General features: G+C 46.8%; 1 protein-coding gene across 1 annotated transcript in view; it reads left to right on the top strand.

Moving 5' to 3' along the window:
• camkvl (CaM kinase-like vesicle-associated, like) overlaps positions 1-22859 on the top strand; it is a 126078-nt gene extending 103219 nt beyond the window's left edge. The window contains 5 exon segments of the mRNA XM_046344801.1: positions 6354-6490; positions 10908-10986; positions 11221-11308; positions 15546-15554; positions 21818-22859. Of these exon segments, the coding sequence (XP_046200757.1) occupies positions 6354-6490; positions 10908-10986; positions 11221-11308; positions 15546-15554; positions 21818-22858 (1354 nt within the window). The 3' untranslated portion in view covers position 22859.
• The last annotated feature ends 6 nt before the right edge of the window (positions 22860-22865 follow it).

The following is a 22865-nucleotide window of genomic DNA, read 5'->3' as shown; positions in this document are numbered from 1 at the left end:
CCCCAGTAGTAACATCATAATGACTAGTCCTGTCCCCAGTAGTAACTCATCATAATGACTAGTCCTGTCCCCAGTAGTAACTCATCATAATGACTAGTCCTGTCCCCAGTAATAACTCATAATAATGACTAGTCCTGTCCCCAGTAGTAACTCATAATAATGACTAGTCCTGTCCCCAGTAGTAACATCATAATGACTAGTCCTGTCCCCAGTAGTAACTCATCATAATAACTAGTCCTGTCCCCAGTAATAACATCATAATGACTAGTCCTGTCCCCAGTAGTAACTCATCATAATGACTAGTCCTGTCCCCAGTAGTAACATCATAATAACTAGTCCTGTCCCCAGTAGTAACTCATCATAATGACTAGTCCTGTCCCCAGTAATAACATCATAATGACTAGTCCTGTCCCCAGTAATAACTCATCATAATGACTAGTCCTGTCCCCAGTAGTAACTCATCATAATAACTAGTCCTGTCCCCAGTAGTAACATCATAATGACTAGTCCTGTCCCCAGTAGTAACATCATAATGACTAGTCCTGTCCCCAGTAATAACTCATCATAATGACTAGTCCTGTCCCCAGTAATAACATCATAATGACTAGTCCTGTCCCCAGTAATAACGTCATAATGACTAGTCCTGGTCCCTGTAGTAACATCATAATGACTAGTCCTGTCCCCAGTAATAACATCATAATGACTAGTCCTGTCCCCAGTAGTAACTCATCATAATGACTAGTCCTGTCGCCAGTAATAACTCATAATAATGACTAGTCCTGTCCCCAGTAGTAACATCATAATGACTAGTCCTGTCCCCAGTAGTAACATCATAATGACTAGTCCTGTCCCCAGTAGTAACATCATAATGACTAGTCCTGTCCCCACTAATAACATCATAATGACTAGTCCTGTCCCCAGTAGTAACATCATATAATGACTAGTCATGTCCCCAGTAGTAACTCATCATAATGACTAGTCCTGTCCCCAGTAGTAACTCATCATAATGACTAGTCCTGTCCCCAGTAGTAACTCATCATAATGACTAGTCCTGGTCCCAGTAGTAACATCATAATGACTAGTCCTGTCCCCAATAGTAACATCATAATGACTAGTCCTGTCCCCAGTAGTAACATCATAATGACTAGTCCTGTCCCCAGTAGTAACATCATAATGACTAGTCCTGTCCCCAGTAGTAACATCATAATGACTAGTCCTGTCCCCAGTAGTAACTCATCATAATGACTAGTCCTGTCCCCAGTAATAACATCATAATGACTAGTCCTGTCCCCAGTAATAACTCATCATAATGACTAGTCCTGTCCCCAGTAAAAACATCATAATGACTAGTCCTGTCCCCAGTAGTAACATCATAATGACTAGTCCTGTCCCCAGTAGTAACATCATAATGACTAGTCCTGTCCCCAGTAATAACTCATCATAATGACTAGTCCTGTCCCCAGTAGTAACATCATAATCACTAGTCCTGTCCCCAGTAGTAACTCATCATAATGACTAGTCCTGTCCCCAGTAGTAACTCATCATAATGACTAGTCCTGTCCCCAGTAGTAACTCATCATAATGACTAGTCCTGTCCCCAGTAATAACATCATAATGACTAGTCCTGTCCCCAGTAGTAACTCATCATAATGACTAGTCCTGTCCCCAGTAGTAACTCATCATAATGACTAGTCCTGTCCCCAGTAATAACTCATCATAATGACTAGTCCTGTCCCCAGTAATAACATCATAATGACTAGTCCTGTCCCCAGTAATAACATCATAATGACTAGTCCTGTCCCCAGTAATAACATCATAATGACTAGTCCTGTCCCCAGTAATAACTCATCATAATGACTAGTCCTGGTCCCAGTAATAACATCATAATGACTAGTCCTGTCCCCAGTAATAACATCATAATGACTAGTCCTGTCCCCAGTAATAACATCATAATGACTAGTCCTGTCCCCAGTAAAAACATCATAATGACTAGTCCTGTCCCCAGTAGTAACATCATAATGACTAGTCCTGTCCCCAGTAGTAACATCATAATGACTAGTCCTGTCCCCAGTAGTAACATCATAATGACTAGTCCTGTCCCCAGTAGTAACATCATAATGACTAGTCCTGTCCCCAGTAATAACTCATCATAATGACTAGTCCTGTCCCCAGTAATAACTCATCATAATGACTAGTCCTGTCCCCAGTAGTAACATCATAATGACTAGTCCTGTCCCCAGTAATAACTCATCATAATGACTAGTCCTGTCCCCAGTAGTAACATCATAATGACTAGTCCTGTCCCCAGTAATAACTCATCATAATCACTAGTCCTGTCCCCAGTAATAACATCATAATGACTAGTCCTGTCCCCAGTAATAACATCATAATGACTAGTCCTGTCCCCAGTAATAACATCATAATGACTAGTCCTGTCCCCAGTAATAACATCATAATGACTAGTCCTGTCCCCAGTAATAACTCATCATAATCACTAGTCCTGTCCCCAGTAGTAACATCATAATGACTAGTCCTGTCCCCAGTAGTAACATCATAATGACTAGTCCTGTCCCCAGTAATAACTCATCATAATGACTAGTCCTGTCCCCAGTAATAACATCATAATGACTAGTCCTGTCCCCAGTAGTAACATCATAATGACTAGTCCTGTCCCCAGTAGTAACATCATAATGACTAGTCCTGTCCCCAGTAGTAACATCATAATGACTAGTCCTGTCCCCAGTAGTAACATCATAATGACTAGTCCTGTCCCCAGTAGTAACATCATAATGACTAGTCCTGTCCCCAGTAATAACTCATCATAATGACTAGTCCTGTCCCCAGTAATAACTCATCATAATGACTAGTCCTGTCCCCAGTAGTAACATCATAATGACTAGTCCTGTCCCCAGTAGTAACATCATAATGACTAGTCCTGTCCCCAGTAGTAACATCATAATCACTAGTCCTGTCCCCAGTAGTAACTCATCATAATGACTAGTCCTGTCCCCAGTAGTAACATCATAATCACTAGTCCTGTCCCCAGTAGTAACATCATAATGACTAGTCCTGTCCCCAGTAGTAACATCATAATCACTAGTCCTGTCCCCAGTAGTAACATCATAATGACTAGTCCTGTCCCCAGTAGTAACATCATAATGACTAGTCCTGTCCCCAGTAGTAACATCATAATGACTAGTCCTGTCCCCAGTAGTAACATCATAATGACTAGTCCTGTCCCCAGTAGTAACATCATAATCACTAGTCCTGTCCCCAGTAGTAACTCATCATATAATCACTAGTCCTGTCCCCAGTAGTAACATCATAATGACTAGTCCTGTCCCCAGTAGTAACATCATAATCACTAGTCCTGTCCCCAGTAGTAACATCATAATGACTAGTCCTGTCCCCAGTAGTAACATCATAATGACTAGTCCTGTCCCCAGTAGTAACATCATAATGACTAGTCCTGTCCCCAGTAGTAACATCATAATCACTAGTCCTGTCCCCAGTAGTAACATCATAATGACTAGTCCTGTCCCCAGTAGTAACATCATAATCACTAGTCCTGTCCCCAGTAGTAACATCATAATGACTAGTCCTGTCCCCAGTAGTAACATCATAATGACTAGTCCTGTCCCCAGTAGTAACATCATAATGACTAGTCCTGTCCCCAGTAGTAACATCATAATCACTAGTCCTGTCCCCAGTAGTAACATCATAATGACTAGTCCTGTCCCCAGTAGTAACTCATCATAATGACTAGTCCTGTCCCCAGTAGTAACTCATCATATAATCACTAGTCCTGTCCCCAGTAGTAACATCATAATGACTAGTCCTGTCCCCAGTAGTAACATCATAATCACTAGTCCTGTCCCCAGTAGTAACATCATAATGACTAGTCCTGTCCCCAGTAGTAACATCATAATGACTAGTCCTGTCCCCAGTAGTAACATCATAATGACTAGTCCTGTCCCCAGTAGTAACATCATAATCACTAGTCCTGTCCCCAGTAGTAACATCATAATGACTAGTCCTGTCCCCAGTAGTAACATCATAATCACTAGTCCTGTCCCCAGTAGTAACATCATAATGACTAGTCCTGTCCCCAGTAGTAACATCATAATGACTAGTCCTGTCCCCAGTAGTAACATCATAATGACTAGTCCTGTCCCCAGTAGTAACATCATAATCACTAGTCCTGTCCCCAGTAGTAACATCATAATGACTAGTCCTGTCCCCAGTAGTAACTCATCATAATGACTAGTCCTGTCCCCAGTAGTAACTCATCATAATGACTAGTCCTGTCCCCAGTAGTAACTCATCATAATAACTAGTCCTGTCCCCAGTAGTAACTCATCATAATGACTAGTCCTGTCCCCAGTAATAACATCATAATGACTAGTCCTGTCCCCAGTAATAACATCATAATCACTAGTCCTGTCCCCAGTAGTAACATCATAATGACTAGTCCTGTCCCCAGTAGTAACTCATCATAATGACTAGTCCTGTCCCCAGTAGTAACTCATCATATAATCACTAGTCCTGTCCCCAGTAGTAACATCATAATGACTAGTCCTGTCCCCAGTAGTAACATCATAATCACTAGTCCTGTCCCCAGTAGTAACATCATAATGACTAGTCCTGTCCCCAGTAGTAACATCATAATGACTAGTCCTGTCCCCAGTAGTAACATCATAATGACTAGTCCTGTCCCCAGTAGTAACATCATAATCACTAGTCCTGTCCCCAGTAGTAACATCATAATGACTAGTCCTGTCCCCAGTAGTAACATCATAATCACTAGTCCTGTCCCCAGTAGTAACATCATAATGACTAGTCCTGTCCCCAGTAGTAACATCATAATGACTAGTCCTGTCCCCAGTAGTAACATCATAATGACTAGTCCTGTCCCCAGTAGTAACATCATAATCACTAGTCCTGTCCCCAGTAGTAACATCATAATGACTAGTCCTGTCCCCAGTAGTAACTCATCATAATGACTAGTCCTGTCCCCAGTAGTAACTCATCATAATAACTAGTCCTGTCCCCAGTAGTAACTCATCATAATGACTAGTCCTGTCCCCAGTAGTAACTCATCATAATGACTAGTCCTGTCCCCAGTAGTAACTCATCATAATGACTAGTCCTGTCCCCAGTAGTAACATCATAATGACTAGTCCTGTCCCCAGTAGTAACATCATAATGACTAGTCCTGTCCCCAGTATTAACTCATCATAATGACTAGTCCTGTCCCCAGTAGTAACTCATCATAATGACTAGTCCTGTCCCCAGTAGTAACTCATCATAATGACTAGTCCTGTCCCCAGTAGTAACTCATCATAATGACTAGTCCTGTCCCCAGTAGTAACTCATCATAATGACTAGTCCTGTCCCCAGTAATAACATCATAATGACTAGTCCTGTCCCCAGTAGTAACTCATCATAATGACTAGTCCTGTCCCCAGTAATAACATCATAATGACTAGTCCTGTCCCCAGTAGTAACTCATCATAATGACTAGTCCTGTCCCCAGTAGTAACATCATAATGACTAGTCCTGTCCCCAGTAGTAACATCATAATGACTAGTCCTGTCCCCAGTAGTAACATCATAATGACTAGTCCTGTCCCCAGTAGTAACATAATGACTAGTCCTGTCCCCAGTAGTAACATCATAATGACTAGTCCTGTCCCCAGTAATAACTCATCATAATGACTAGTCCTGTCCCCAGTAGTAACATCATAATGACTAGTCCTGTCCCCAGTAGTAACATCATAATGACTAGTCCTGTCCCCAGTAGTAACATCATAATGACTAGTCCTGTCCCCAGTAGTAACATCATAATCACTAGTCCTGTCCCCAGTAGTAACATCATAATGACTAGTCCTGTCCCCAGTAATAACTCATAATAATGACTAGTCCTGTCCCCAGTAGTAACATCATAATGACTAGTCCTGTCCCCAGTAATAACTCATCATAATGACTAGTCCTGTCCCCAGTAGTAACATCATAATGACTAGTCCTGTCCCCAGTAGTAACATCATAATGACTAGTCCTGTCCCCAGTAGTAACATCATAATGACTAGTCCTGTCCCCAGTAGTAACATCATAATCACTAGTCCTGTCCCCAGTAGTAACATCATAATGACTAGTCCTGTCCCCAGTAGTAACATCATAATCACTAGTCCTGTCCCCAGTAGTAACATCATAATGACTAGTCCTGTCCCCAGTAGTAACTCATCATTATAATATTGGTTACTTAAATTCATGTAAAGTTTGAGGATGACTTCTGTGTCTGATGGAAATGATCTTTGTATTTTATGTTTTGTCTCCGTTCTCAATCTCTCTCAGTCTGTCGGGGAATCCTCCGTTCTACGACGAGACAGAAGAAGAGGACACAGACCTTCACAACCGGATCATCTTCTGTCGTATCGTAGCTGGGGAGTTTGAGTTTGACGCTCCTTACTGGGACGACATCTCTGTTCCAGGTACACAGCGACAACACACCGACAACACAACGACAACACACCGACAACACAACGACAACACAACGACAATGACTGACTGACGCTCCTTACTGGGACGACATCTCTGTCCCAGGTACACAACGACAACACAACGACAACACAACGACAACACAACGACAACACAACGACAACACAACGACAATGACTGACTGACGCTCCTTACTGGGACGACATCTCTGTTCCAGGTACACAGCGACAACACAGCGAACAACACAGCGACAACACAACGACAACACAACGACAACACAACGACAATGACTGACTGACGCTCCTTACTGGGACGACATCTCTGTTCCAGGTACACAACGACAACACAACGACAACACAACGACAATGACTGACTGACGCTCCTTACTGGAACGACATCTCTGTTCCAGGTACACAGCGACAACACACCGACAACACAACGACAACACAACGACAACACAACGACAATGACTGACTGACGCTCCTTACTGGGACGACATCTCTGTTCCAGGTACACAACGACAACACAACGACAACACAACGACAACACAACGACAACACAACGACAATGACTGACTGACGCTCCTTACTGGGACGACATCTCTGTTCCAGGTACACAACGACAACACAACGACAACACAGCGACAACACAACGACAACACAACGACAACACAACGAAAACACAACGACAATGACTGACTGACGCTCCTTACTGGGACGACATCTCTGTTCCAGGTACACAACAACAACACAACGACAACACAACGACAACACAACGACAACACAACGACAATGACTGACTGACGCTCCTTACTGGGACGACATCTCTGTTCCAGGTACACAACGACAACACAACGACAACACAACGACAATGACTGACTGACGCTCCTTACTGGGACGACATCTCTGTTCCAGGTACACAACGACAACACAACGACAACACAACGACAACACAACGACAATGACTGACTGACGCTCCTTACTGGGACGACATCTCTGTTCCAGGTACACAGCGACAACACAACGACAACACAGCGACAACACAACGACAACACAACGACAACACAACGACAACACAATGACAATGACTGACTGACGCTCCTTACTGGGACGACATCTCTGTTCCAGGTACACAACGACAACACAACGACAACACAACGACAACACAACGACAACACAACGACAATGACTGACTGACGCTCCTTACTGGGACGACATCTCTGTTCCAGGTACACAGCGACAACACGACGACAACACGACGACAACACGACGACAACACGACGACAACACGACGACAACACGACGACAACACGACGACAACACGACGACAACACGACGACAACACGACGACAACACGACGACAACACAACGACAACACAATGACAACACAACAACAACACAATGACAACACAACAACAACACAATGACAACACAATGACAACACAACAACAACACAATGACAACACAACAACAACACAATGACAACACAACAACAACACAACGACAACACAATGACTGACTGACGCTCCTTACTGGGAGGACATCTCTGTTCCAGGTACACAGCGACAACACGACGACAACACGACGACAACACGACGACAACACGACGACAACACGACGACAACACAAGCGACAACACAACGACAACACAACGACAACACAATGACAACACAACAACAACACAATGACAACACAACAACAACACAACGACAACACAATGACAACACAACAACAACACAATGACAACACAACAACAACACAACGACAACACAATGACTGACTGACGCTCCTTACTGGGAGGACATCTCTGTTCCAGGTACACAACTCTGAAGAAGAAATAAATGACGTCTTACTGTGGTACCTGTCTTTAATGCACCAACACGGATGTCCCCTTTACCTGCCAGAACTGACTGGGATATACAGGTTGTCTTCGCTGTATCCTTAGTTCCACAATTAGTCGCTCTGGATGAGACGAGTGTCTGCTAAATCAGTCTTTCCCCAACTCCAGTCCTCCAGTACCCCCAACAGCCCAACTCAGTCCTCCCAACAGCCCAACCCCAGTCCCCCCAACAGCCCAACCCCAGTCCTCCAGTCCTCCCAACAGCCCAACCCCAGTCCCACCAACAGCCCAACCCCAGTCCTCCAGTCCTCCCAACAGCCCAACCCCAGTCCCACCAACAGCCCAACTCCAGTCCTCCAGTACCCCCAACAGCCCAACTCCAGTACCCCCAACAGCCCAACTCCAGTACCCCCAACAGCCCAACTCCAGTACCCCCAACAGCCCAACTCCAGTACCCCCAACAGCCCAACTCCAGTACCCCCAACAGCCCAACTCCGGTCCTCCAGTACCCCCAACAGCCCAACTCCGGTCCTCCAGTACCCCCAACAGCCCAACTCCAGTACCCCAACAGCCCAACTCCAGTACCCCCAACAGCCCAACTCCGGTACCCCCAACAGCCCAACTCCGGCACCCCCAACAGCCCAACTCCGGAGGACCAGGGTTGGAAACCCCTGTTATAAATGACCAAAATGTTAAATGTAGAGACAGCCACAAGAGGGGGTAATGTAGAAACAACCACTAGAGGGGGTAGTGTAGAGACAACCACTAGAGGGGGTAATGTAGAGACAACCACTAGAGGGGGTAATGTAGAGACAACCACTAGAGGGAGTAATGTAGAAAAACCACTAGTGGGGGGTAATGTAGAAACAACCACTAGAGGGGGTAATGTAGAAACAACCATGAGAGGGGGTCATGTATATACAACCACTAGAGGGGGTAGTGTAGAGACAACCACGAGGGGGTAATGTTGAAAAACCACTATATGGGGTAATGTAGAGACAACCACTAGAGGGGGTAATGTAAATAAAACCACTAGAGGGAGTAGTGTAGAGACAACCACTAGAGGGGGTAACATAGTGCAGGTCCACTAGAGGGGGGTAATGTAATTTATGTCCACTAGAGTGGGGTAATGTAGTGCAGGTCCACTAGAGGGGGCAATGTAGTGCAGGTCCACTAGAGGGGGGTAATGTAGTGCAGGTCCACTAGAGGGGGTAATGAGGTGCAGGTCCACTAGAGGGGGTAATGCAGTGCAGGTCCACTAGAGAGGGTAATGTAATGCAGGTCCACTAGAGAGGGTAATGTAGTGCAGGTCCACTATAGAGGGTAATGTAGTGCAGGTCCACTAGAGGGGGGTAATGTAGTGCCTGTCCACTAGAGAGGGTAATGTAGTGCAGGTCCACTAGAGAGGGTAATGTAGTGCAGGTCCACTAGAGGGGGGTAATGTAGTGCCTGTCCACTAGAGAGGGTAATGTAGTGCAGGTCCACTAGAGGGGGTAATGTGGTGCCTGTCCACTAGAGGGGGTAATGTAGTGCCTGTCCACTAGAGAGGGTAATGTAGTGCAGGTCCACTAGAGGGGGTAATGTGGTGCCTGTCCACTAGAGGGGTAATGTAGTGCAGGTTCACTAGAGAGGGTAATGTAGTGCAGGTCCACTTGAGGGGGTAATGTAGTGCCTGTCCACTAGAGAGGGTAATGTAGTGCAGGTCCACTAGAGGGGGTAATGTGGTGCCTGTCCACTAGAGAGGGTAATGTAGTGCAGGACCGCTAGAGGGGGTAATGTGGTGCCTGTCCACTAGAGGGGGGTAATGTGATGCCTATCCACTAGAGGGGGTAATGTAGTGCAGGTCCACTAGAGGGAGGTAATGTAGTGCAGGTCCACTAGAGGGGGGTAATGTAGTGCATGTCCACTAGAGGGGGTAATGAGGTGCAGGTCCACTAGAGGGAGGTAATGTAGTGCAGGTCCACTAGAGGGGGTAATGAGATGCAGGTCCACTAGAGGGAGGTAATGTAGTGCAGGTCCACTAGAGGGAGGTAATGTAGTGCAGGTCCACTAGAGGGGGGTAATGTAGTGCAGGTCCACTAGAGGGGGCAATGTAGTGCAGGTCCACTAGAGGAGGTAATGTAGTGCAGGTCCACTAGAGGGGGTAATGAGGTGCAGGTCCACTAGAGGGAGGTAATGTAGTACAGGTCCACTAGAGGGAGGTAATGTAGTGCAGGTCCACTAGAGGGGGGTAATGTAGTGCAGGTCCACTAGAGGGGGTAATGTAGTGCAGGTCCACTAGAGGGAGTAATGTTGAAACCACTATATGGGGTAATGTAGAGACAACCACTAGAGGGGGTAATGTATAAACAACCACTAGAGGGGGTAATGTAAAGACAACCACTAGAGGGGGTAGTGTAGACACAACCACTAGGGGGGGTAATGTAGTGCATGTCCACTAGAGGGGCGTAATGTAGTGCAGTTCCCACTAGAGAGGGTAATGTTGTGCAGCCCCACTAGAGAGGGTAATGTAGTGCAGGTACATAACAATGACTTACTGTACTGCACATCCTCTCTCTCTCCCCATCTCAGCTAAGGAGTTGGTGTGTAGACTGATGGAGGTGGACCAGATGCTGAGAATCACAGCTACAGATGCTCTCGTACACAAGTGGTGAGCACACACACACTAACACACACACACTAACACACACACACTAACACACACACACACACACACACACACACACACACACACACACACACACACACACACACACACACACACACTAACACACACACACTAACACACACACACACACACACACACACACACACACACACACACACACACACACACTAACTCAATGAACGTTGTTGTTAACATGTTTATTTTTCTGTCGGTCAGGATTGCTGGTAACGGGGCGTCGGAGAAGAACCTGAAGGAGGGAGTGTGTGCCCAGTTTGAGAAGAACTTTGCTAAGGCCAAGTGGAGGGTAAGAATCTTCCTCGCAGTAGTACATGTTTTATCTCTATTGGTGCTTTCAAGACAACTGGGATCTCTAAGAAACAGGATCCAATCATGACCCCACTGGGATCTCTAAGAAACAGGATCCAATCATGACCCCACTGGGATCTCTAAGAAACAGGATCCAATCATGACCCCACTGGGATCTCTAAGAAACAGGATCCAATCATGACCCCACTGGGATCTCTAAGAAACAGGATCCAATCATGACCCCACTGGGATCTCTAAGGAACAGGGTTAAATCATGACCCCACTGGGATCTCTAAGAAACAGGATCCAATCATGACCCCACTGGGATCTCTAAGGAACAAGGTTAAATCATGACCCCACTGGGATCTCTAAGAAACAGGATCCAATCATGACCCCACTGGGATCTCTAAGGAACAGGGTTAAATCATGACCCCACTGGGATCTCTAAGGAACAGGGTTAAATCATGACCCCACTGGGATCTCTAAGAAACAGGATCCAATCATGACCCCACTGGGATCTCTAAGGAACAGGGTTAAATCATGACCCCACTGGGATCTCTAAGGAACAGGATCCAATCATGACCCCACTGGGATCTCTAAGGAACAGGGTCAAATCATGACCCCACTGGGATCTCTAAGGAACAAGGTCAAATCATGACCCCACTGGGATCTCTAAGGAACAGGGTTAAATCATGACCCCACTGGGATCTCTAAGGAACAGGGTCAAATCATGACCCCACTGGGATCTCTAAGGAACAAGGTTAAATCATGACCCCACTGGGATCTCTAAGGAACAAGGTTAAATCATGACCCCACTGGGATCTCTAAGGAACAAGGTTAAATCATGACCCCACTGGGATCTCTAAGAAACAGGGTCAAATCATGACCCCACTGGGATCTCTAAGGAACAGGGTTAAATCATGACCCCACTGGGATCTCTAAGAAACAGGGTCAAATCATGACCCCACTGGGATCTCTAAGGAACAGGGTTAAATCATGACCCCACTGGGATCTCTAAGGAACAGGGTTAAATCATGACCCCACTGGGATCTCTAAGGAACAGGATCCAATCATGACCCCACTGGGATCTCTAAGGAACAGGGTTAAATCATGACCCCACTGGGATCTCTAAGGAACAGGGTCAAATCATGACCCCACTGGGATCTCTAAGGAACAGGGTTAAATCATGACCCCACTGGGATCTCTAAGGAACAGGGTTAAATCATGACCCCACTGGGATCTCTAAGGAACAGGGTTAAATCATGACCCCACTGGGATCTCTAAGGAACAGGGTTAAATCATGACCCCACTGGGATCTCTAAGGAACAGGGTTAAATCATGACCCCACTGGGATCTCTAAGGAACAGGGTTAAATCATGACCCCACTGGGATCTCTAAGGAACAGGGTCAAATCATGACCCCACTGGGATCTCTAAGGAACAGGGTTAAATCATGACCCCACTGGGATCTCTAAGGAACAGGGTTAAATCATGACCCCACTGGGATCTCTAAGGAACAGGGTCAAATCATGACCCCACTGGGATCTCTAAGGAACAGGGTCAAATCATGACCCCACTGGGATCTCTAAGGAACAGGGTTAAATCATGACCCCACTGGGATCTCTAAGGAACAGGGTTAAATCATGACCCCACTGGGATCTCTAAGGAACAGGGTCAAATCATGACCCCACTGGGATCTCTAAGGAACAGGGTTAAATCATGACCCCACTGGGATCTCTAAGGAACAGGGTCAAATCATGACCCCACTGGGATCTCTAAGGAACAGGGTTAAATCATGACCCCACTGGGATCTCTAAGAAACAGGGTCAAATCATGACCCCACTGGGATCTCTAAGGAACAGGGTTAAATCATGACCCCACTGGGATCTCTAAGGAACAGGGTCAAATCATGACCCCACTGGGATCTCTAAGAAACAGGGTTAAATCATGACCCCACTGGGATCTCTAAGGAACAAGGTTAAATCATGACCCCACTGGGATCTCTAAGGAACAGGGTTAAATCATGACCCCACTGGGATCTCTAAGGAACAGGGTTAAATCATGACCCCACTGGGATCTCTAAGAAACAGGATCCAATCATGACCCCACTGGGATCTCTAAGGAACAGGGTTAAATCATGACCCCACTGGGATCTCTAAGGAACAGGGTTAAATCATGACCCCACTGGGATCTCTAAGGAACAGGGTTAAATCATGACCCCACTGGGATCTCTAAGGAACAGGGTTAAATCATGACCCCACTGGGATCTCTAAGGAACAGGGTCAAATCATGACCCCACTGGGATCTCTAAGGAACAGGGTCAAATCATGACCCCACTGGGATCTCTAAGGAACAGGGTTAAATCATGACCCCACTGGGATCTCTAAGGAACAGGGTCAAATCATGACCCCACTGGGATCTCTAAGGAACAGGGTCAAATCATGACCCCACTGGGATCTCTAAGGAACAGGGTCAAATCATGACCCCACTGGGATCTCTAAGGAACAGGGTTAAATCATGACCCCACTGGGATCTCTAAGGAACAGGGTTAAATCATGACCCCACTGGGATCTCTAAGGAACAGGGTTAAATCATGACCCCACTGGGATCTCTAAGGAACAGGGTTAAATCATGACCCCACTGGGATCTCTAAGGAACAGGGTTAAATCATGACCCCACTGGGATCTCTAAGGAACAGGGTTAAATCATGATGTCAGTGATCTTCAGGTTGGAATGTCAGAGCTCTAGGATGATCGTTCAGATTTTTCCAAGTCGGAACTTGTTTTTTCCCCCAGTTCCCAGTGGTCTTGAATGCAGCATTAGTCCTAATGTATGTCCTCTACTGTTCCAGGTTTTATCCTCTAGTTCAGTCCTGGGCTACTCCAGTCATCGAACTGATACTACTGCTCATAACAAGTTCCCCTCATGAGAAAAATATTTGGATTGATTTACCTGGTTTAAATTGATGATGGTGATGAAATTACATTGTTGTTTCCAGAGAAGGCTGGTGGGCAAACATTTAGGAGGACGTGCTCCTTGCTGGAATGAAAAGAACGGAAAGGTATCAAACACGATGAGCCTATCATCCCAGATTACACGTTACAATGAGCCTATCATCCCAGATTACACGTTACAATGAGCCTATCATCCCAGATTACACGTTACAATGAGCCTGTCATCCCAGATTACACGTTACAATGAGCCTGTCATCCCAGATTACACATTACAATGAGCCTATCATCCCAGATTACACGTTACAATGAGCCTGTCATCCCAGATTACACGTTACAATGAGCCTGTCATCCCAGATTACACATTACAATGAGCCTGTCATCCCAGATTACACGTTACAATGAGCCTGTCATCCCAGATTACACGTTACAATGAACCTATCCTCCCAGATTAAACATTACAATGAGCCTATCCTCCCAGATTAAACATTACAATGAGCCTGTCATCCCAGATTAAACATTACAATGAGCCTGTCATCCCAGATTACACGTTACAATGAGCCTGTCCTCCCATATTACACGTTACAATGAGCCTGTCCTCCCATATTACACGTTACAATGAGCCTGTCCTCCCAGATTACACGTTACAATGAACCTATCCTCCCAGATTACGCGTTACAATGAGCCTATTATCCCAGATTAAACATTACAATGAGCCTGTCATCCCAGATTAAACATTACAATGAGCCTGTCATCCCAGATTACACATTACAATGAGCCTATCATCCCAGATTAAACATTACAATGAGCCTGTCATCCCAGATTACACGTTACAATGAGCCTGTCCTCCCAGATTACACGTTACAATGAACCTATCCTCCCAGATTACGCGTTACAATGAACCTATCCTCCCAGATTAAACATTACAATGAGCCTGTCATCCCAGATTACACATTACAATGAGCCTATCCTCCCAGATTACACATTACAATGAACCTATCCTCCCAGATTACGCGTTACAATGAACCTATCCTCCCAGATTAAACATTACAATGAGCCTGTCCTCCCAGATTACACGTTACAATGAGCCTGTCCTCCCAGATTACACGTTACAATGAGCCTGTCCTCACAGAATACCGCCCACCAGCCTCCTATGGTTGTTTCCAGGAGGATGATGATGATGATGATGATGAAGGATATCCAGGAGGATGTAGTGATGTACTGTAGTAGCAGCATGATTAACCTCCCCCTTAACCCTCTTGTCTCCCCTGCATGTGGTTCCCAGGAACTGAAGGTACGGTAGTAGTTAGTTCTCTATGTATCTGGAGAGATAGAGAGACAGTCACACACACCAAATCAACCTTCACTCATTTCTGATGGCCTGCTAATCTCACGGCTAATCTCACGGCTAATCTCACTGCTAATCTCACGGCAAATCATGTCATTATTGTAAAAGTGTTCAGAATCACCTGGCTGAACACCAGCTGAAGGATAATGCTGCATTCGCTAGACAAGGGCCGAGACAAAGGTAGTGCACTATATAGGGAATAGGGTGCCATTTGGGGCGCATCCCTAGGAATCTCAAGAGAGAGAGAGAGAGAGAGAGAGAGAGAGAGAGAGAGAGAGAGAGAGAGAGAGAGAGAGAGAGAGAGAGAGAGAGAGAGAGAGAGAGAGAGAGAGAGAGAGAGAGAGAGAGAGAGAGAGAGAGAGAGAGAGAGAGAGAGAGAGAGAGAGAGAGAGAGAGAGAGAGAGAGGAGAGAGAGAGAGAGGAGAGAGAGAGAGGGAGAAAGAGACAGAGAGACAGACAGACAGACAGACAGAGACAGACAGACAGACAGACAGACAGACAGACAGACAGACAGACAGACAGACAGACAGACAGACAGACAGACAGACAGACAGACAGACAGACAGACAGACAGACAGACAGACAGACAGACAGACAGACAGACAGAAACACAGAGAGAGAGACAGAGAAACACAGAGAGAGAGAGAGAGAAACACAGAGAGAGAGAGAGAGAAACACAGAGAGAGAGAGGAAATGTGTTGATAATGGCTGATTGGTGAGATGAAGACTCTCTTCCCTAAACCCATCCCACTCTGATCCAGCCCAACGTCACTCAGCCAATCCCCGAAGAGTTCCATCTGCTCTGCCCCGCTCCTCTTCTTCGGGTGCATCTCAAGTGACTTCTTTCCTTGAATCCTTCCCTTGTTTCCTTTCCTTCATCTGCACTGATGTAGGGAACACAGATTAGATGAACGGCTGGAGACCATGATGGGGATTTACTTAGAGGACAGGGCCAGGGATTGAGTTTTAGTATAGATTTTCTCAGGTCCCAAACCCAAGTTTGGGGGCCTCTCTCTCTCTCTGTTGCAAACCGTTGTCTGACTTTTTTATGGCGGTTTTGGAGCAGTGGCTTTTTCCTTGATGAGCAGCCTTTCAGGTTATGTCAATATAGGACTCGTTTTACTGTGGATATAGATACTTTTGTACCTGTTTTCCTCCAGCATCTTCAGAAGATCGTTTGCTGTTGTTCTTGGACTGATTTGCACTTTTCACACCAAATTACATTCATCTCTAGGAGACAGAACGTGTCTCCTTCCTGAGTGGTATGACGGCTGCGTGGTCCCATGGTGTTTATACTATTGTTTGTACAGATGATTGTGGTGCCGTCAGGCGTTTGGAAATTGGATGAACCTTGAACCTGACCGCTGTGTCAGATTTCAAAAAAGCTTTATGGAAAAAGCAAACCATGCAATAATCTGAGTAAAGCACCAAGACAACAAAACAGCCAAACAGATACCCGCCATGTTGTGTAGTCAACAGAAATAGCAGTGTAAATATCCACTTACATTTGATGATCTTCATTAGAATGCACTCCCAGGAATCCTAGTTCCACAATATATGTATGATATGTTCGGTAGAGTCCTTCATTTATGTCCAAATACCTCCTTTTGTTTGCGCGTTTAGTACACAATCCAAACTCACGACGCGCGGGTAGGTCCAGGTGAAATTTAAGACGAAATGTCAGATTACAGTTTGTAGAAACATGTCAAACGAAGTATAGAATCAATGTTTAGTACATTTTAAATCATAAATCTTCAATAATGTTCCAACCGGAGAATTCCTTTGTCTGTAGAATTGCAGTGGAACGCAAGCGAACTCTCACGTGAATGCGCGTCACGAGCTCATGGTACTCTGCCAGACCTCTGACTCAAAGAGCCCTTATGAACCCCCACTTCACAGTAGAAGCACCAAACAAGGTTCTAAAGACTGTTGACATCTAGTAGAAGCCTTAGGAAGTGCAATATGACCCCATAGACACTGTGTTTCCGATAGGCAATGAGTTGAAAAACTACAAACCTTAGATTTCCCACTTCCTGGTTGGATTTTTTCTCGGGTTTTTGCCTACCATATGAGTTCTGTTATACTCAGACATCATTCAAACAGTTTTAGAAACTTCAGAGTGTTTTCTATCCAAATATACTAATAATATGCATATATTAGCATCTGGGACTGAGGAGCAGGCAGTTTACTTTGGGCACCTTATTCAGCCAAGCTACTCAATACAGCCCCCCAGACCCAAAGAAATTTTAACTAACAAGAAATGTAAGGAGTGGTTGAAAAACAAGTTTTAATGACTCCAACCTAAGTGTATGTAAACTTCCGACTTCAACTGTACACTGCAAAAGTATATGGACACCTGCTCATCAACCATCTCATTCCAACATCATGGGCATTAATATGGAATTGGTCCCCCCTTTGCTGCTATAAACAGCCTCCACTCTTCTGGGATGGCTTTCCCCTAGATGTTGGAACATTGCTGCTATAACAGCCTCCACTCTTCTGGGAAGGCTTTCCACTAGATGTTGGAACATTGCTGCTATAACAGCCTCCACTCTCCTGGGAATAGATGTTGGAACATTGCTGCTATAACAGCCTCCACTCTCCTGGGAAGGCTTTCCACTAGATGTTGGAACATTGCTGCTATAACAGCCTCCACTCTTCTGGGAAGGCTTTCCACTAGATGTTGGAACATTGCTGCTATAACAGCCTCCACTCTTCTGGGAAGGCTTTCCACTAGATGTTGGAACATTGCTGCTATAACAGCCTCCACTCTTCTGGGAAGGCTTTCCACTAGATGTTGGAACATTGCTGCTATAACAGCCTCCACTCTTCTGGGAAGGCTTTCCACTAGATGTTGGAACATTGCTGCTATAACAGCCTCCACTCTTCTGGGAAGGCTTTCCACTAGATGTTGGAACATTGCTGCTATAACAGCCTCCACTCTTCTGGGAAGGCTTTCCACTAGATGTTGGAACATTGCTGCTATAACAGCCTCCACTCTTCTGGAAAGGCTTTCCACTAGATGATGGAACATTGCTGCAGGGACTTGGTTCCATTCAGCCACAAGAACATTAGTGATGTCGGGCACTGATGTTGGGCGATTAGGCCTGGCTCGCAGTCTGCATTCCAATTCATCCCAAAGGTGTTCGATGGGGTTGAGGTCAGGGCTCTGTGCAGGCCAGACAAGTTCTTCCACACTGATCTCGACTAAACATTTCTGTATGGACCTCGCTTTGTGGCCAGGGCATTGTCATGCTGAAACAGGAAAGGGCCTTCCCCAACCGGCTGCCACAAAGTTGGAAGCACAGAATCGTCTAGAATGTCATTCTATGCTATAGTGTTAAGATTTCCCTTCACTGGAAATAAGGGGCCAAGCCCAAACATTGAAAAACAGTCCTATACCGTTATTCCTCCTCCATCAAACTTTACAGTTGGCACTATGCATTCGGGCAGGTAGCGTTCACCTGGCTTCCGCCAAACCCAGATTCGTCCGTCGGACTGCCAGATGGTGAAGGGTGATTCATCACTCCAGAGATCGCCTTCCCACTGCTCCAGAGTCCAATGGCGGTGAGCTTTACACCCCTCCAGCCAACGCTTGGCATTGCTCATGGTGATCTTAGGCTTGTGTGCGGCTGCTCGGCCATGGAAACCCATTTCATGAAGCTCCTGACGAACAGTTCTTGTGCTGACATTGCATCCAGAGGATGTTTGTAACTCGGTAGTGAGTTTTGCAACTGAGGACAGAGGATGTTTGTAACTCGGTAGTGAGTGTTGCAACTGAGGACAGAGGATGTTTGTAACTCGGTAGTGAGTGTTGCAACTGAGGACAGAGGATGTTTGTAACTCGGTAGTGAGTGTTGCAACTGAGGACAGAGGATGTTTGTAACTCGGTAGTGAGTTTTGCAACTGAGGACAGAGGATGTTTGTAACTCGGTAGTGAGTGTTGCAACTGAGGACAGAGGATGTTTGTAACTCGGTAGTGAGTGTTGCAACTGAGGACAGAGGATGTTTGTAACTCGGTAGTGAGTGTTGCAACTGAGGACTGAGGATGTCTGTAACTCGGTAGTGAGTGTTGCAACTGAGGACAGAGGATGTTTGTAACTCGGTAGTGAGTGTTGCAACTGAGGACAGAGGATGTCTGTAACTCGGTAGTGAGTGTTGCAACTGAGGACAGAGGATGTTTGTAACTCGGTAGTGAGTGTTGCAACTGAGGACAGAGGATGTTTGTAACTCGGTAGTGAGTGTTGCAACTGAGGACAGAGGATGTTTGTAACTCGGTAGTGAGTGTTGCAACTGAGGACAGAGGTTGTTTGTAACTCGGTAGTGAGTTTTGCAACTGAGGACAGAGGATGTTTGTAACTCGGTAGTGAGTGTTGCAACTGAGGACAGAGGATGTTTGTAACTCGGTAGTGAGTGTTGCAACTGAGGACTGAGGATGTCTGTAACTCGGTAGTGAGTGTTGCAACTGAGGACAGAGGATGTTTGTAACTCGGTAGTGAGTGTTGCAACTGAGGACAGAGGATGTTTGTAACTCGGTAGTGAGTGTTGCAACTGAGGACAGAGGATGTTTGTAACTCGGTAGTGACTGTTGCAACTGAGGACAGAGGATTTTTACACGCTACTAGCTTCAGCGGTCCCGTTCTGTGAGCTTGTGTGGCCTACCACTTCGCTGCTGAGCCGTTGTTGCTACTAGACGTTTTCACTTCACAATAACAGCACTTAGAGTTGACCGGGGAGCAGCTCTAGCAGGGTAGAAACTGACCTGTTGGAAATGTGACATCCTATGACAGTGCCACGTTGAAAGTCACTGAGCTTTTCAGTAAGGCCATTCTACTACCCATGTTTGTCTATGGAGATTGCATGGCTTTGTGCTCGATTTTATACACCTGTCAGCAACAGTGTGGTTAAAATAGCCGAATCCACTAATTTTAAGGGGTGTCCACATACTTTTGTGTATATATATATATAGTGTAGTTACAGCCTTGCGGATCTCTACGGCTCAGACGAAGGAAAGGAGAACGGTAGGTAGCCTAGCGGTTAGAGTGACAAAGTGAAAAAATCTGTCGACTAGACAAGGAAAGGAGCTGAGGAAAAGAAGGAAGCAACATTTGACTATTGAGATGCAGTCCCGGCCCCATCTCATTCCTCTATGGGGACTCCTGGTTCATCGACATGTGATGCTCGAGGAAGAAGTCACACAGAATCCCACAGGTCTAAACGCTAGAGAAAGGTGACTCTGTGTCTGCGGTGTTTATAACTGCTTTACTTCAGTGACATCAATGTTTCACTGATCAATGTTTTGGTCTTAAACACAGTTTCTCCATATAAGACTCATGCTCCCCCCCCCCCTCCCAAAAAAAATGTGTCAAATCTACAGTCCGGTTCTGGGATGTATTGTCTGATTACATCTTCCTCCCTCACCCCCCTGGTCTCCGGCCCCTCCAACCCCCCCTAACCCCCCTCCCCCCTCTCTCTCTCTCCCCCTCTCTCTCTCTTCCCACCTCTCTCTCTCTTCCCACCTCTCTCTCTCTCCCCCTCCTTCTCTCTCTCTCCCCCTCTCTCTCCCCCTTCTCTCTCTCCCCACCTCTCTCCCCCCTCCTCTCTCTCTCTCTCTCCCCCTCTCTCTCTCTCCCCACTCTCTCTCTCTCTCTCTCCCCACCTCTCTCTCTCCCCACTCTCTCTCTCCCCACTCTCTCTCCCCACCCTCTCTCTCTCTCTCCCCCTCTCTCTCTCCCCACCTCTCTCTCTCCCCACCTCTCTCTCTCCCCACCCTCTCTCTCTCCCCCATCTCTCTCTCTTCCCACCTCTCTCTCTCTCTCTCTTCCCACCTCTCTCTCTCTCCCCCTCCTTCTCTCTCTCTCTCCCCCTCTCTCTCCCCCTCTCTCTCTCCCCACCTCTCTCTCTCCCCCTCCTCTCTCTCTCTCCCCCCCTCTCTCTCTCTCTCCCCCTCTCTCTCTCTCTCTCTCTCCCCTCTCTCTCTCTCCCCCCCCTCTCTCTCTCTCTCCCCCTCTCTCTCTCTCTCTCCCCCTCTCCCCTCTCTCCCCCTCTCTCTCTCCCCACCTCTCTCTCTCTCCCCCTCCTTCTCTCTCTCTCTCTCTCTCTCCCCCCTCTCTCTCTCCCCACCTCTCTCTCTCCCCTCTCTCTCTCTCCCCCTATCTCCCCCTCTCTCTCTCCCCACCTCTCTCTCTCTCCCCCTCTCTCTTTCACAGAAGGCGATCCGAGTCACCACCTTCATGCAGCGTCTTCGTGCGTCTGAGGCTGCTGCAGCTGAAGTGGAGGCAGGAGGGCAGGGGGAAGGAAGGGGTGAGGACCAGGGAGGAGGAGGGCAGAGTGAGGGAAGAGGGGTGACACCAGAGGTGACGGTTGGAACTAATCCGGAGCGTGAGGAGAGGAACGGGGGAGTCGGGGTGAGGTGGGGAGAGGAGAGGGGAGGAGGGGGGAGAAACCCTTTGAGTCCCTCTGTAGGGATCTCTCCTTCCACCAATAATGAACCGCTGTCCCAGCCTCCCAACCAATCAAATGCCAGCTCCAAACCTCTGGGGGACGAGCCAAAGAAGCCAGCCGTGAAGAAGACGTCAGGCAAAATGGCCGCCGCATTGGGTCAAACCAAAACAACAACAGAGACCAAAACACCTCCTACCCCCATCGTAACCCCTGACCTCACCAAGCCCCAGGACCCCGTCACTGTCTCTGACCACGACAAAGCAGCACCATCATTGCCTAGCAATGCCAAGAAGAAGCAACCAACCTATGTCACTCCTGAGACTCCAACGACTCAACGATACAAGATGGACGCCCAACTCCCCAACATGGGCCCAGGCCCTGCTGCTGCCTCTACTACTACTGCTGCAGCCATAGCCCCACCTGCTGACAGGAGGCCGGCAGTGCAGGCTCCAGTTGAGGAGAAGAAGCTGGGTGACAGTAGCTGGTGTCAGACCCAGCTCCCTGAGGCTGTAGCTGAGAGGCCTGCTGGAGGTGGGGGAGTAGGGGGAGGAACTGGGATTGAGATGGGAGGGACATCTGGAGCAGGGTCAGGGGTACTTGGAACAGGATCAACAGGAAGAACTGGGCCAAGAGGTGACGCGAGCCCCATTGGTAGAGACCAGAGAGCAGACAGTCACAGTGTAGAGTTCAGCATGTCCAGGGGGGGAACCCAAACTGTCCGAGGGGGGCTACAGTTATACCATAGGGGCGCTGGGAAGCTCCCCTCGTCTAGGCCGACACACCACCGCATACAGCCAGGAGGTTGAGCTGGGG

This window comes from Oncorhynchus gorbuscha, linkage group LG03 (genome assembly GCF_021184085.1).
Source record: "Oncorhynchus gorbuscha isolate QuinsamMale2020 ecotype Even-year linkage group LG03, OgorEven_v1.0, whole genome shotgun sequence".
In the NCBI taxonomy this organism is placed as follows: domain Eukaryota; kingdom Metazoa; phylum Chordata; class Actinopteri; order Salmoniformes; family Salmonidae; genus Oncorhynchus; species Oncorhynchus gorbuscha.
The sequence above is the reverse complement of the archived record's forward strand: the minus strand, read 5'-3'. Positions and strand labels throughout refer to the sequence as shown.